This window comes from Phlebotomus papatasi, chromosome 1 (genome assembly GCF_024763615.1).
Source record: "Phlebotomus papatasi isolate M1 chromosome 1, Ppap_2.1, whole genome shotgun sequence".
In the NCBI taxonomy this organism is placed as follows: domain Eukaryota; kingdom Metazoa; phylum Arthropoda; class Insecta; order Diptera; family Psychodidae; genus Phlebotomus; species Phlebotomus papatasi.
In genome coordinates this window covers 224,306-241,791 of record NC_077222.1, presented here as the reverse complement: position 1 = coordinate 241,791, position 17,486 = coordinate 224,306, and the positions used below count along the sequence as shown (strand labels likewise).

General features: G+C 33.7%; 1 protein-coding gene across 7 annotated transcripts in view; it reads right to left on the bottom strand.

The window, feature by feature from the left end:
- Nucleotides 1-17,486, bottom strand: part of LOC129799803 (homeobox protein abdominal-A-like) — a 167,212-nt gene that overhangs the window by 41,755 nt on the left and 107,971 nt on the right. For 3 of the 7 annotated variants that reach the window (XM_055844028.1, XM_055844029.1, XM_055844030.1), the window contains exons 3-5: nt 1,546-4,425; nt 1,039-1,196; nt 735-973 (exon numbers count right to left, since the gene is read on the bottom strand). In XM_055844028.1, coding sequence (XP_055700003.1) covers nt 735-973; nt 1,039-1,127 — 328 coding nt within the window. In that variant the 5' untranslated portion in view covers nt 1,128-1,196; nt 1,546-4,425. Of the gene's footprint in view, nt 1-734; nt 974-1,038; nt 4,426-17,486 lie in introns of those variants that run through there. The other 4 variants (XM_055844025.1, XM_055844023.1, XM_055844026.1 and 1 more) reach the window with 2 other exon arrangements.

The following is a 17,486-nucleotide window of genomic DNA, read 5'->3' as shown; positions in this document are numbered from 1 at the left end:
AAACTGTTTATTATTCTTTTAAACGCTGTAATGCCCATTAAAGTGATTATTCGATCCAAGGGCCAATGAGGGTTAATTAACCAATCATTCTAATTAATTTAGTCACTCATTTGAGCTTAATCAATAAAATTAACTTAAAATAAAATAAATTTTGTAATAAACATTCATAAATATTTGTGAAAAAAACCTTACTGTGATTCCTTTAATGATTCAGGAGTTACCGGTAATATAAATAAATTTTATTTAAAGCAAAATTATTTGTAATCAAATCAGAAAAATTCATGTTAAATCATTTATATTGACCAGAAATTTATACTGAATATCTGTCGAAAAACTTTGCTTGAAAAAATACATCATTTATACTATTATTTATTTTACATCATATATATATATATATATATATATATATATATATATATATATATATATATATATATATATATATTCAAATTTTATATTAAAAAGTTTTGATAGAAATATATTAATATTATTATTTAAACAAATCCTCCAGTTCACGATTAATTTATATTTTAGATAATTTTAGAGTATAACACAATAATGGTTCATAAAGGGTTAACTGAATCTCCTTTTTACGAACATTTACACTTTCAACATAACTAAAAATTCTATCTTTAACAGATTACTAAAAGTTTTTTAGAATCTTTCAAAAATATTCCCATTTAGCAGAGAGATCATCCAAATATTGACAGTAATTGAAAAATGATTTCACGAACCTGTGAGTGTCATCCAGGGATATCGTGGAATGTCAGTTATGGTCTGCCCCGTACCGCCGGTGGAGACAACACCGGAGGAGGGCTGTGTGCAGGCATTCCCAAGTGAATCCACCCCAACCCCAATGGCGCCGGCGGAAGCGGCAGAAACGGCAGAGGCGGCTTGGTAGAATTGTGCGAAACTTGATGCACTAGGCGGTACTCCCATGGACTGATACGTATTCATCATGCTTTCAGTGTATCTGGAAAAGACAGGGAGTCAGAGCCGTCGGCAAAAAGCTCTCGTGCTAATTTTAAGGTCACTCACCTGCACGATTTGTCATCTAGACCCGAGAATCCTGGCATACCAGATAGACTTGTGTGGGACGATGGATGATTGGAGACATAGGGGTACATTTTACTTGTTGGCGGGGAGCTGGGGCTTCCTTCGGAGCTTGTTAGTGGGCTACCTTCGGAGTTGGGCGTCTGTGAGACAGTTGGTGTTTGCGATGAAATTTGGGAACTTATAAGTGACTGGAACTGTGAGTACTTTGGTAGCATACTATCAAATAGGAATTTTGACATCTCACATACTATTTTATTAGTTGAATTAGTACTCCTCTTCGCAACCTGCCTCTTCTCATTAACTTTAACACGTAAAATTAAAAGGGGAACTACTGTCTCTGAACCTCTCCGCTTTTTTTTCTAGTGGGCGCAGGATGGTTACTAGTAGATCAAGAAATTTCCTAAATAAATTGCCATTCGAAATTGGCTTGAGTTCTTGGTGTTAATGAGTTAGTGTGTTAATGGATAAACAAATTTGAATTTTACTCACTCCTTCGTTCAAATCTTTTTCACAACAGTCACTTGTTTATATGAAATCTCGGGGAAAGTTCTTCGAGGATTCAACGCAAAGTCCACAATATTCCACGAGGCGCTGAAAGCTCACCAGTTAATTTTCTTGTGATTCTTGGCTAACAGATTCACTATACTTAAGTCCGATTTGTGTGGCAAACAATTTTCTCAACCGTGCTTGTAAATATTGGTGTGAGTATATCTAGAAACTCTTGCCACTTTACGACTTGTATCCACAATGTAAACACCAGTAAAAAATTTTATTGGGTCATCAAGCAATATGCTGATGATTTCTCAATGGTATCTCTCCTTCAATAGACTTCTTCAACACTTTCTTCTTCCGTATCTCTCTGGGGGTCTCCTCTATTCTCATGCACCCCCGAAGATTTGTTGCTTTTGAGCTTTTTTGAGTGATTTTGTAAGTCTTGCTTCTGCAGCACAATTCTCAAATGACTTAGCGTATCATGTGTCAGAGTTGATGACAATAAAAGAAATTAATTTTATGACTGGAATACGTCATAAAACTTTACTGTGATTTCTTCGGGTGTTGTCTCAAGTGCATATTTCATTTATACAGTCAGACTGCAAATTCCAGAGGCTATTTTTTAGGGGGGATCGGAGACTTCAGTGTTCAGTATCAAACATTGTCCACAGATTCATTAGCCAGTCGATCTCACAGATTTTTTTTTCAAACACTCCCAGTGTCGCAATTGTACTCAACTGGCCATTAAATTTATCCATAATAAAGCAATATGACTTTAACAACCCTCAACATTTTTTATTGCCTTCGAAGCACGTGGTGATTCCTTTTTGCAGTGATCACACCTCACTCAGCACTTTCTTTTCCAACACAGAAAAAAATCACAAATTCTTTCGCAAATTCTAACACGGAAATTGTCTAAATACACTCACATAAATTTTATTAATGTCGTCAAAATGTCTGCATAGCGGAAAATGTGCTTTGGAATGTCTCTTGAGACTTTTTCCCAAAATAAGAAAATATATATAATACCGGGTCAATAAATATAAAAATGAACGATGCAACAGTGGCTTTGCAAACGAGGCGATTTGGATGGTTGAAACAACTCTGTTTCGATCGTATTAGTCCGAAGCTGTTTACGTTATGAGAAGTAGTTCGTTTATGACACAATACAAAAGCTGCACGATTTCGCTTAAAGCACCGCGCGTTTCTGGCCTCTGTCGTTCTCACTTCAGCGCACGCCGAGCAACTGAACTTTTTTTTCCTTCCTTCACCCGAACCCAAGATATGATATCTGCTCTTGTCTGACGTTATGGCAAACTCTTCCAAACGAGTACTGTTTGATTTTCATGGTTGAGAATCGAATTCCAACTATCTCGCTCTAGCATACATTTCACGCCATGCATTTTTACTCAAAAGGGGCCTGTTTTTCCGGCATCGATATAGGCGATAACCTGGCCCCCCTTGTAGAACGCGTGCTATCGAAACGCATAATTGGGAGAAATTTTACTGTAATCCTGAAGAGGGTGCGAAAGCGCTATTTAAACTTTTGCAACGGAGAGAGACTGAGAAACACAAAAGCTTTTAGTTTCCCTTTCTCACTTTAACTTTCGCAATTGACATAATGGATCGCGTTGCACTTGCTGCAATTTACCCGTGTGATTGATGCACCATTTGCATTTAGCATTGTCAATTCACGCCAATTGTCCGCGTGTCTGATGAGCAGAATGACCCAATAAATCTCACATCTAATAATGAAAGTTGAAGGCTGCATTGTATTGGGTTAATGTGCCTAACAATGAGGAACTCCAGCTACAAAATTATCCTCAATTGGCCAGAAGGACTCACCGTTCAGGGCATCCACTTTCTTTTTCAAGATTAGCAAAAAAAATCTTTAAATACCTGAACATCTCATATCTCCCTCCAACACATTTTCCAGGCAATTTATCTATACTCCTCACAGATATACTGCACGATGCAATGTGATATTCATGGCGCAAAAGGGCATAACACTTGATTTTATCTCTTTCTAGTTGATAGTGTTGCCATACAAATAGCTATAATTGTAAACAAGTAGCCAGATTTCTTTCTCTTCGCACACATCAAACAATTCATTCGGCCATTTCACTTACTCATTCGATCATCTGAACTTTTCCGCATCAAATTTTTACACCAATTATATTGCTATCTCACTCAACATCTATACACAGGAAAAATCACTTATTCTATGCTCTCACTCTAACAAACTGCACACACCGACAACCAAAATTATTTGTCCTGTTCCAACACTGCAAAAACTAACATCTCACTCTGGCCAACAGCAAAGCTTGGCTAAAACTTAATGCACACTCTTAAAGCTCTCACCTTCTTCATTATGACATTATCGCCATTTCAGTCATACACATTAGGTTTTATGGCAACATAAAATGCATTTACTTGAGATATTCACATAATCCACGCCCATTTTGGGCTCGTCGTGTCTCTCCTGGATGATTTCTCATCATTTGGGCGCAACAGAGAACGAGTGAGAGAAGTGCTTGGCAAGATGACTTTTCCTGCAGATCCGACAACTTTTTTCCTCTATTTCTTTTTAAGACATCATGCTCCTTTTTTCATCTTACGATTATTATTATAGCTATATCAATTCATTGGGCGTTAAATTGCTTATAATATAGTGGGTTTGTATTGTCACATTATTCACACTTCGCAACAACAATTCCCGGCTCGAGAGACTTCTTCACAAGGACACAAGAAAGGGTGATCCTTATCGAATGGTTTTGCATTTAATGCTTATACACTTGCAGTGTACATGTAGTAAGCTTTTCAAAAAGACATTACACTTACCGATATTCATAATTATTCGGGATTACACACCTGAAACTGAAAAGAGAAATCTGTTAATTTTATGTAAATTTTTATTACCATTTATTATGATTTAATGTTAAATGTAAAATTTTATTTTTATTAAAATTATATATATATATATATATATATATATATATATATATATATATAAAGGTCAGAAAAGCATAATTACAACAAAAATTTTAATTTCTTCCAATAACTTTTATGTACCGATAACATGGTTAAAATTAAACTTCAAACTTTTTTTTATAAAAGCTCTAATATGTGAAAGATATACACTCAGAAAAGAGCTCTGTGGAAACGGCTCTTAAATTAGCTCTTGAAACAAGAACGGGCATTTATTTCTTGGGTTAAAGACTATTTTACTTGAAACAAAGCGTGTATTTGAGAATTATGCTTTGGCTCAAGAACTCACAGTCTTTGAATTTACAAAAATGCCAAAAATAAACTCTGAGCGTACTTTAAGTACTAAGCGCGTCTTGAATCAAAGCATAATGAGCTTTGATACTAGTATCAAATTTTCTCTGCTGTGTCGCAAGAAAATTGACGTAGACTCACAATTAAAAAACACAATTTAATTTCAGTTTTTTTTAATGAACAATCACCGTATACACTTTAGAATACATAATTTGAGACATTCCATAATTTTCTTCTAAATTCTGAGAGAAATTTATCAATTTTTGTGTGATTGAAGACTCACATTTGGGAAGATATTTTACCGTCCGACCATCGCCGAGTGAGACGTCCGACATGTTTACAATTTTTTTATACAGGAACCACCTCAGAAATATTTTTTAAATATTTCACTATTATAAGTTTTCAAACTAAAAAATCACTGTTGCACAACACTCCAGATACTCGAGTGAGCTTATGAGCCAGAATGTTTTATTTTTCAGAAAAATTTGTTTCTATTTTCTTTTGAGCGTATTTCATCTAATTTTCACATAATCCTTGTCGGCACTGCATTTTTTTGAACCACAAGACACTTTACTAATTGTAGGGGCATCTCCCCACAATTTTCACTATAATTTCATTGAAAAAACTCGCGAAAACAATCACAACTTTGCGAATTAATTGCACTGTGAATTATTTTGTTTGCCATTTGACAGCACTGGGAAGCCATACTGAAAATTTTCTAGAGAGACGGTACTCTCTCTCTCTCTCCCTTAAGACTCGGCAGCTCTTACTTAGTTAATCTGTTTTAGAAAATAGCTCTTGATTCAAAGCACGACATGTTTAGGTTGATTCGGCTCTTAAAATATTCTTACAGACAAGAGCTGTATTTTTGCAAGTCCCATACAAAGTTAGAACTGCCTTTTTCTGAGTGTATAGGTAAGTTGAAAGATTTTCAATCTTTTCATTAAATTTATAAACTAAAGAAAAATTACATAACTGCAGTTTTCTAAGTAGATAGAAAGACATTTGTTCCTCGACAAACGGTTTAAAAGCGCAACAGTAGACACGGTAACCGCTTTTCCCTCTGCATAGAAAAAAAATATTTTGTAAAGTTGTTCGTAAACGTTTGTGAAATCCTATGGCAGACTTACGAAATGCTTGTGAATCGTATAACCCACAAAAAAATGTTCGTAAAATTTTGTACTTTTTTCACAAATATTGTTCTTAAAATGATCATTTGACGAACATTTTTTGTGCTTTTACAAACATTTGTTCGTAAACACACAATAAAATGTTCGTAAATTTTTTTTTGGAAAAAATTTACGAACAAATACTAACAAATGACAAAATTTTACGAACATTTTTTTGTGTGTGTTTACGAACATTTACGAACAAATGTTTGTAAAAGTGCAAAAAATGCTCGTCAAATGATCATTTTATGGGCCATTTCCATTGAGGAATTTTTCAACAAATTTCTCAGAAAATTTTCAACTTCATATGAAAAAAAAGGTGCTTTTATGAGAAAAAGTTCAATTTGGTTGAACTTTTTCGCATAAAAGCTTAAAAATAAAAATTGGGAACAGTTTTCTAGACTGTTCCTATTGGGAATAGCGCCATCCATTGAGTTTTCTTCTGACACTTGCATTCCAATAAGTTGTCGGCTGAGCGAATTTCCATAAAAAAAACTTGTTTTCATTTCACAGTGAAGGTGTTTTTAGAGGAATTTCAAGGAAATTTGGGTTCTCTGAAGCTGAAAATAGTACGTGCAGTGAAAAAATGTCCCTGATTGGGGATACAGTATACCCAGATCTGTGATTTACGGTAAAGGCTGGCAAAGTATTAGAAGTTTGCCGGAAAACGCTAAAGTTGCTGTTTTAAAGTGGTAATGGTTTCAATTACCCCTCATTATCACTTTCATTGCTTCAATTTGCGCACCAAACGCTTAAAGATATCCTTTAGCAGTGCTTTTATGAAGGTTTCGGTTGTTTTCATGCATTTTTACCCAGAAGCTAAATCAAAACAAGCAAATGTCAACGAGATGTTCGTATTCAAAACTGGGCTTTTTGCGAGCTTTCATGTGAATTGGGAATTACAAAAGTCTGAAAATTTTCTCAATGGAAATGACTCATTACGAACAATGTTTGTGAAAAAATTACAAAATTTTACGAACTTGTTTGTGGGTTATATGATTCAAGAGGTTTTCGTAAGTCCTCCATAGGATTTCACAAACATTTAAGAACAATTTTACAAAATATTTTTTTCTGTGTATTATGACCACCGCCGTCTTAGCGTTGGTGACAAACCTCCAAAGGCAAACGGTGGAAATCATCTTTCACATATTGTATAAGTCTGTATAATTGTTGCTTTACTCATTAAAAATTGTGTAAAAGGCTAATATAAAAATTATGCATTGGTAAAGTTTTTTTTTAATAATTTTTCTAAGTATTTACACTACTCTGGAGTTGTACGGTAATTTGAATTGAATCCCACAAAAGCCTAAACATATTTCTTTTTCAAATTAGATCAGAAATATTGAGCTTTCACTAATTTATGCCCTGTGCTAATATCATTATGTTTATATTTCTACTCAAAACTATAGATACACTGATAGATTCACTGAAGAGAACTTAATAAAACAGATTTTAAGATTTTAAAATTTATTAATACTATAAGGGTTATTTATAAGCCATTTCCCCAATTTAATGAAAAGTTGTAATTTTATAAAAAAAGTTCCCATTGACCTTTAGGAATTACTCTTTCATTAAAATACACTACAAGGAAAAAATTAATGCAATAAATTTCTCTGTAACATTTTACGCAAAAAGCACAAAATTTAATGTGCCTTCGAAAGCTCCATTAGCAACACCCAGCCTCACAAGTGGGCATTTCATTGAATTGAATTTCAATTCATTTGGATCTATTTTTTCAGCCTCTCATGCCATCCGCAAAGTGAATGTTTATTCACCAATACTTATGGACTTGAGTGACTTTGTAAATTATGGAAACAACACAAATAAGTATAAAGAAAAAAGTCGCGGCAAGTATATCCATTAAAAAGTCGTAAAAGTTTTACGACTCGAACGAGATTCTTGTATGCCCTCTCATTTATTATTAGAATATATAAATAAAGAGTGATAATTAGGGACGAAAATAATGATATGATGCCACTCAGCACAAAATTTAATGAATTTTGATAAAACAGAAAATTTAATTTAATTTTCGGCGCATTAAATGTTGGAATAATTTCTGAAAAGTCATTCTGCAACCGCAAGATTTTTGGAATCAGTGAGCAAGTAGATTTACAGAAAGAACTTTCTTGGATGATTGCAAAAGTGAAATCTGAAGACAATCCAATAGGGAATTTCTGAATAAGGGGAAGTTCGAAGGGTGCTCTAAGGGAGATTCCAGTAGGAAATAGAACACATAGTGCCATCTCTTGTCTCCCTGAAGAAGAGCTTTCTGTCGGTAACATAGAGAAGACTTTGAAAGCAAGAAATTTCCCTCCATCACTGGCTTTCGGATGGCGCATGGAATCTGGCGCCCAGTGCGGAATATTATGAGAATTTTATCTAACTAATTGCACAATTGAAAGCACAAATATGGCTCATTTGCATTGGCAAAGATAAAAAAAAGGCTCTCCTTCACCAGAACTCCAAGTTGAAAAAGAAGAGACAACATAAATGCTCCGACACTGTGGTGCTGCAAATTTTAATTAGGAATGTTGATGGTGAAATGAATTGTTGACAAGATATTAATGCAATTCCGTAAATTGTTCTGTTGATTTATAAAGCAACTTTTACAAAATATTTAATATTGCACCACATAACAATAAACATTGAGATATTTTTTTTCTCTACTCTTTCATTTTCTTCTTCTGGCCTTTGTCTTATTCCTTTTCCCATCAAGAACTGCATTCACTTTAATCGGACTCGATATAGAGCAAAAGCACATGGAAAAAAGTAAAGTGTGCTACAGGAAAATAAACATGCAATAAACATTCGTTTTCCCACACTACAACCACTATTTTACACACCAATAAAAATAAATCGATCAGAACGGACTATAAGCATTTTCCGGAGGGTTCAGGACAATCATCGAAATTGGATTGAAATACACCCCCTTGAATCTAATAAAAAAATGCATCCACCAAGCCCGAGATTTGACCTCCAAAGAGAAGGGGCTCACAGTAACTGCAGAAAATTACCAAGGAGAGTCCAAGATATTACGTGATCATTTTTAATAATATACTCAACAATTGCCATAAACATTCATGCTCGACCATTGCGTATAATTGCAACGATTATCGCACAGATATTGCAATTTCGGTGCGCCTTTGCTTGGGGTATGACCCCTTAGTACATTTTAGTCTTTGACGCGATGAGATTAAAGTCACACAGACCGCCCATGGGATTCATGCTATGCGACAATTTTCACGTGATTTTCACCATTAAAGCTCTATTTCTAGACATTTTCTCAACTGTTCTTATATTATTTTCCACAGCTGGAGAATGACCTCAAACATTTATGGATCTGGCTCTTAAAGTTTCGGTGAAATTCTCATGAAAATTTCAATGTATTTGAAAACCTTTATATACTGATATATTTTATAAAAAGAAGTAGGGAAAAGCTTTTAAACATCGCACACACTCTGACTTTGAACACTTTATATTTCTTCCCATTTTCCTGTAATGAATTTTGACCTAATTTTTGTCAGGAAATGTGTGACTTAGACTGCTTCCCCAGAAAAGCTATGCACGCCATACTGAAGAGGCGTCGACCTCGGGGCAGACCTAGGTCAAGATGGCTGAATCAAATTCGGAATCTTTCCTTGAAGCACCTTGGGATTGAACGTGAACACCTTCCTGAAGTGGTGGAGGATCGGCAGGCGTGGGTTGCTAACCTAGATGTCTTAAGCCCGCGACTCCAATAAGGATAAGCGGTTGAAAATAATGATGATGATGTGTGACTTAATACTAGCTATTAAAAAATATTGCCATACAGATCAGTTTCATTAGAAGAATGTGGAAAAAATATGAAGTGTTTGAAGAGAGACTTAGTGCGAAGCCAGAAAGCTTTCCTCTACTGTATTGCGAATTGCCTTTTTAATTTTTCATGAAAGTTTGAGTAAAGTTCAGATTTTAAAATATTGAATCTAAAAAAAATGTTATTATTCGAATAAGACACTTTATAAAGCTAAAAAAATGTAAATTTTGTGTAGTGATATCGTATGCTTATACTAATATTCCTTCACCAAACTATATTAAAAGAATAAATAGACTTTTAGATAGGCTTTTTCGAAATCTAAGCGTTATTGTTATAGACTGCGGCGGAAGCGGAAACGAATTTTGGAAATGACCGGAACTTCTGTGGAATACCGCCGATCTGCGCAACGATCGGTGCAACTCTGACTGGACTTACAGAGGCAATTCACCTGTAAGAACCAGTTTCCAAGGTAGCATAGCCATTCGATACAGAAAGGATAGAGAATAATAGGGAGATATAAGATTTTTAATAATAATAATAATGCTAGCATGCTAGCACAACATTCCATGAAGGAACAAGGCCTTCCCGCAAGGGGATTTCTAGACATGCATTATTATTTTTTCTTGTACGGGATGAGGTTGTCAGTCCCATGCCCGTGAAATCAAGTGCAGTGAAGCTCACTAGATGTAATCCGAACACCATTAACGCCAGAAAAATTCCTGGCGACCTAAAGGGGATTCGAATCCGGGACACTTGTATAATAGAGCGACTGCTCTACCACTTGACCCACTGAAATAAAATTGGATAAAGAATTTATGGAGATTTTTTTTGGATTGTAGCGCTATTTAGGGATTAGCCAATTAACTAAGTATTATGCTCAAGTAAATTGGATATTATAAAAAAAAAAACATTTTCCTCCACTTGTTCGAATATCTTGGCAAATTGATTTTATTATGGTAAAACTAGCAGAAGGTTTAATTTGAAGTCTAGTGAATTCCTCTTGATAGTTTGTTTAACATTTTTGTCTTGTTTAAAGCTGTATTCATGATATATGACAAATTCTAAAATAATAGTCAAGCAAGTCTTTTAGTAATTTTGGTATGCAGAGCGTTTAAATATTAACTTGTAAAGATTTTCTTTGCAATAGGAAAGTGTGGAAAGGATTTGTTTATTTTAGTTAACTTAAATCACAAATTCTGTAGCGATAAGCTTTACAATTCTTGTAGCTTACCAATAAATAAATAATAAACAAATAAAAAAACGGAGCACCTTTACAAAATTTATTATTATATTTTTAAAATTTTTCAGTATAATTTGACATTATAAAAATAAATTTAGAAAGATATGCAAATAATAAAATAAATTTTAAAGAAATCTAATAACAAAAGCCAATATAATCGACGTTTATTTCGTTTTTAGAGTTAGTCCTTTGTTGGATTATTAAATAATTATTATTCGATTGTTTTTTTTCATATTAAATTGTGTTTTTCTAACTATCTTATTCTTCCCTTTACATTCACCTTTTTTCATAAATTCCATTAGAATGTTCCATTCTACTGCTCAAGATTTCAATCATTTTACCCCGAAATTTTCGTAAGTCATCAAAAATGCTTCTTTTGCCCAATGTGTGTTTCTCAGGAGGAACGCTGTTGAGTTTTGTAACTCTCCTCATAACTTATTAATGTGTACGATGTGATATGTTCTCTGGCTGTGATCAGCAATTTCGTCACGTAGGCTCAAGCACATAACTTGCAATTTCGCCAACAAAGAACACGTCATTAAGGCATGACTTATGCACTTTTTTCTGGCCAAAAATGTTCTGCGTGTCCTCTTCCTGTCTATTGGGTGCCAAAAGTGCTAACGAGGTGCGCAAAAATTGGGAAAATTGCTGATGTATGAAAAATTAAATTTTAAATTCTCTGCAAACAATTCTTCGTCAGCAGGAAAATTTATTAAATACAAGCAAATTGACCCACCCTCTTAAAGTAATTTTAAAGGGATGCACAAAAAATCTAGAGGAAACCCATTGAGCAGCCATAATTGTTTGAATTTTTCTGTCTCTGTCTCTCTTAGTTCCTATGTTTGCGCACAGCATGGTTTCCCAAGCAGGTTTATTCCTTTTCACCTTCCCAGCTCAAGATGGTTGATTTTTTTTTGATATGGCAGCATCCCTTCTAAACGCCATCAACAGCTCGTGATTAATGAATGACGCTTCCGAGAGTCTCTTCTTCACAACTCTTATCTGTACCAGACGCTTCCTTAGAGGTCAATCACTTTTCTGTTGAGTAGTTGAGACACCTTCGATATAATGCACTTCTGATGACTACCTCAAAATTTCCAACTTAAAATCACATTTTGTCACCTCAACTTAGTCGCAGCATTGACAGCTGCGGAAATAAGGCAAGAATGGCAGAGATGGATAACATTGTTTACATTTTTCTTTGACTAAACAAAATTGCATTAGCATTGTTGACAAATTCAAGTAGACATTTAAATCTTGACATTGAATAAAAATGTTTTTAGTCTTTTAATGTCCAACGAACAACGACTTTGTTTTGTAAACATGGTTTTAGCATTTCAATAAGTGAGAAAGAGATCTAAATCTAGCCATCCCGCTCACTCTCATAAACAAAATTATTTCGAAAATATATTTACTAAACAAAAGTCATTGCGTGTTGGACAATCCTGCTTCAAATTGTTATTTATTTACATTTTTAACAGAAAACTTATGCACAAGCATAGCAAATGACGTTCCGAAAGCTCTGTAGGTAAATCAGTAAATGCAGAGAAATTAATTTGTAGAAGAGGATGTGTATACGTTTTATATGACACATGAATCCTTTGTAATTTTATACATTTAATATTATATATGATGAAAAACACTAATGAAATTATTAAAATTTATCATTGAGCAAGTTTAGTATATAAGAAAAATTAGAAAATATTGATAAATTATTCTGTTAAATATTTGGATAGATAAATATCACAACTAATGCTAAAGAAAAAAAGAATAAAACAGTTAGGTGAAAAAGAAATAATAATTTACAATAAATATAATATATAAAAAGAAATCTGACTATTCTTTGTCGAATGAACTCGGGTTCATTAAGTCTTTGGAAAATTCCGTTAAAATCCTAACTTCTTTGGAAAATGTGAAATAAATTGCTTTGCTCCACTAGTTTATTTTCACATGATTATAAAAAAAAATCTGAAATTTTCTTATAGTCTGTTTCATTGAAATTTATTGCTTGATTTCAAAGCGATCAACTGTATGTAAAACTATTTAAGATTATATAAAATTACAAATCAAAATTTAATGCATGTTCAATTTGACGATAATAAGTGTAAAAAGCTCCTCACGAATTGGAATTAGTAAATTCTGTGCCATTTATTAAATTTAAATTACCTAAGTTTTTAACGCCAGTTTTAATAAGCGACTTATTTATAAATAACAAGTAGCTGTTTTTTTTTAATATTAGAGGTCCATCTGATAGATGGTTGCCCCGCGCTGGTTTTTCCTATTTACTAAAAAATTTAAGAAAAATCACATAGTTTCTGTGCGTTACAAAGTCAAAATGGATTTTGACTTACATTTCGAGGTTACTCTCTCCTTCTTCTCCTAATGGTTTGCATTTTGGTATAGGGTAAAAGCTTATAATTTTGTCCAGTTTCTTATTTTGGACACTTTAAGGATAAAATTGGACACTAAAAATAAATTGATTAAAATGATGGATTTTTATTCTAATATTTGATGAATAATGAATTCTATCTATATATTTGTTCTTTTTGGAAGATTTTAAAACTAAATACGTTAAATTTTGAATATGATTTGAGTTGAAATTGCTTTGTTGAAAAATCAGTGTGAGCAATTGCTTACGAGAAATATGACAGAACTTCGTGTTTACTTCAGTCTTATTTAGCTGTGGTGAAGCACTAACAATGTTTCTTCGCTTTTTTTGAGTTATATTATTGAATATTCATTGAATATTGTGTTCATTCACGTTAGTAGTGATTTGTAAATTTGACCTGAAGTGAGATTTGCCTTGTGAATTAGATTTTTCGTGTGAAAAATGGGAATTTTTTAAGACATTCACCAGTGAGGTGACACTTCTTATTTTGGACAGGTGTTTTTCTCACGAAATTTCGTGAAGTTTTAGCTTTTGTGATGACTAGGTTGGACAAATGTCTGGAGAAACAAAGGAGCATCATCTCTACGAAAGAGATGTAGCTAGAAATGCCTTGAAAGGCTTCCGGAAAGGCCAGGGAATGAGCGAATCCGCACGTACTTGGAGTACCGAAGTCAACTCACTTTAATGAATAATATGGAAAGTTTCTGGGCTTCTTGTGACATTCTACGTTTCCTTTAAATGAACAGGAAAAGGACTTAGTAAGATTGGTTCATGAAACAATCATGAAACAATGAACAATGGGCATCCTGTTGAGGCGGATTAGCTGTCCAAACTTACAGCCAAGTTGTAAAAATTAATAACCAAGTTGCCCAAAATAAGAGTAAAATTCACCTCTACATATCAATTCATTTTCAAACGTATTAAGACTAATTTTAGTAAAAACAAAGACAGTAAACCCTTGCCAAGTTTCTAAACAACCCTTCTGAAAAGAGAGTAACATAAAAAGTCAATTAGTATCGAAAATATCGCACTTCAAACTTGGAACATCGATGCTTATAAGCAGACTGGTCAAAATTATGAGCCCTTACCCTAATTGTAATTGACTATGAGTTAGTAACAGCTGATTATTCGTGTGGGTTTTCGGTCATGATAGGCTTAGGGCCTGAGACCTGATTATAAAGAGGCATATTAAAAAAAAAGGTACTAAAAACTGTCTCAATATTGGTACATATCGTCTATTATTTAGTGCCACTATATTGTACGGCCTTCAGACCGCAGATTTATCCATTTCGTTTAACTGTTATCGCATACAAAACGAAATATTATTTGTAAAGTTTTCACTAAAGTGATCTAGCAAATATTAGGAAGACTCACAATTGCTTTGTTATTTAAAATTTTGAACCTTTCAAATTTGGCCCAATTCTCTAGCCTGAAGACTACAGCGAACGGGCCTACAACATCTTTTTAAATCGCTATTATTTTAACAACATTCTTAAACAATTGTCGTAACAATTGTTAACCCTGTCATTATGATGGTTCCATTCGTTCCAATCAACAGTTATATTCGCAGAAATTTTAATATCTTCCCTTTATCTCGGCAATAATAGCCATTTGATGATTTTTTCTATCGGTGCGTGGTGAGATTTGGCGGGCGACGAAAGACTTGTAGCATAAGGGTGAGGAGTGAGAATTTGTTCTCTCAATTTTATGTAAAGAGAAAAGACTTGGTACGAAATCGATTGAAAGAGGGAAAATTTTCCAAATGGGCACAAGATTTCACCAGCACTCCTAATCATATTCGCGCGTTGGAGAATCTTTTTTTTTGTCGAGAGACGTAGAATTCTCACACAGTAGAAGAGAATTTAGTGAAAAGATTTGCATATTCTAGTGAGGAGATCTTTTGGGCGAAAGAGACAAAAAGGTGCGAAGAAGTTCCATAAAATTTCTCGCAAGAAATCTATCGAATATTAATATTTTGATTTTTTTCTTACTTTTTGGAGCAGCAAACAGTAGATGTATAATTTTCTATTTGTATTCAGAAGACACTGTTGAGAATATTGCTTTTCTCACACTTTCAATCCATCGAAGCTCCCCGAACGCCATTGGAATATTGTTGCTCAAAAATAATGTAAAACTTCGACACCACATCATAAATATATCTTCATGTTTTCAAGTACATTCTTAGACAGGTGAGGATGGGGAGCACATAGGTGGGTTTAAAAAGCGAATATTATTAGATATGTTTGGATGAGAAAAATCATCTCTTGCTTGAAAAATATGCAGTTATGTGGAAGAAAAGCAAATTTTTCCTTCTTTTGGCAAATTGTTCAAAAAAAATTGTCTTGCTTCTGTATGGATGTGGAGACTCGAAAGTTGTGTGGAGCCAAATGTATGCTGATTCAACAGCAACACAAATGTCCAATATACATGGAAATATTTTGGGGATGGAAAAAATGGAATGGGTTGTCTAAGAATTTGTTATTCAGAAGAGGCATACAGTGAAAAGTTTTCTTTTTTTCCTTGAGGCCCATGCACCCCCAGAAATTACCCAAATACGCACGATGTGCTTTCTTCAATATATTTCTTTTTTTTTTCTTTTGAAGACCGAGACAATGAAGGGAACTTTCATGGGAATGAATGGGAAAACTTAAAATTACATTTTCCTCCCACCATCTAGCAATATGTGGAAAAATATTCCATGGTAAGCAAAACTCACCAAAGTATCTTTAATTAAAAGAAATTTCCTGGCTTGGAGAACAGCCACTGCTCCCAATAAGAAAAAGTTTCAAAGAGATTTTTGTTACCCATCGATTTGTTTCTTGATCCAATTTTTTGTTCGTCTCTTGGGTTCCATCAAATTTTATTTCCTCCTCATGAAATCACCCTCAACGTCTTAGTAAGCTTGAGAGCTCTAAATCACATGTACACTCAATTTTAAAGCATCTTCAAAACCATTAATTCCACTCTTAATTGAACGCAATTCACAATTGATTTTTTAGTTGTTTCCAAAACCACTTAATTTATTCATGACACTTTCACTTGTTGATTAAAAATTTTCACGCAAACTTTAATCGCCCCGTCAAAAATTAATTGAGAAATTCCAGAGAAAAAAACCACAAGCTACTACCCTACAAATTGATTCGCACACCACAGATCGAAGGCTCAATAGAGTCTGCTGAGGTACCCTCAAAAACTTTGTCCATGGAAGAGCCCAAACAGGTCTGAAAAATCTAAAGCCACGTCCACCCGCCCAAAATCCAAGGGTTGCACCTTGTATGACTTACCCCTTTTTACAACAGAACTAAGGTCATCTCTTGTATATTTTATTGATATTTTAGGGTTTTTAAACAACTCGACAAAAAATGCTTTATTGACTGTTGAGCAAACATAAAAAATGCACTAGCGAGGAGTTTGCTATGGCCATGAATTTACCACTTTGTACAAGACCTCAAACACAACCCTTTCCGCGTATTTTAACAACAAAAAATCTTCAACTTCAAGGATATGTCCGTATTTATGTGACAAATTGCTGCTTTTTTTAAGAATTTGAACACTATAAGAAATTCTGCACGCAAAGTGCTTCTGTTATATAATACTTAGAAAGTAGAAAATTTAAATAAATGGATACTTCAATAAATATTTAAATAAAAGGTGATTTCGTTATGATGTAAAAGAATTCAGGACACATCTGTTTACAATATTGAGATCTTTCATGTAATTATACAAATTATATACATAGAATAAGTAATGGAAAAGGTAAAAGATACTAATTTTTAGCTATGTCTTTCAGGTCAGTAGAAAATTACATTTAGTTAAGTCATATCAGTACTTAAATTATTCATTTCAAAGCAATAATTCATAATCAAGTGAGTTTTGATATAGAAGAAATATAGTTGCTCATTTTCCTTTCCCTCCCCTAAATGATAATTTAATTAGACTAATTTGTGCTAAGGTTTAAATTTTTATTGAAGTTTTTAGTTTTTATTATACCGTACAAATTTTATTTTGTGCTGGATCAAAGGGATCAAATTAATTTTCTTAATAACTATATATTTTTTAGCATTATAT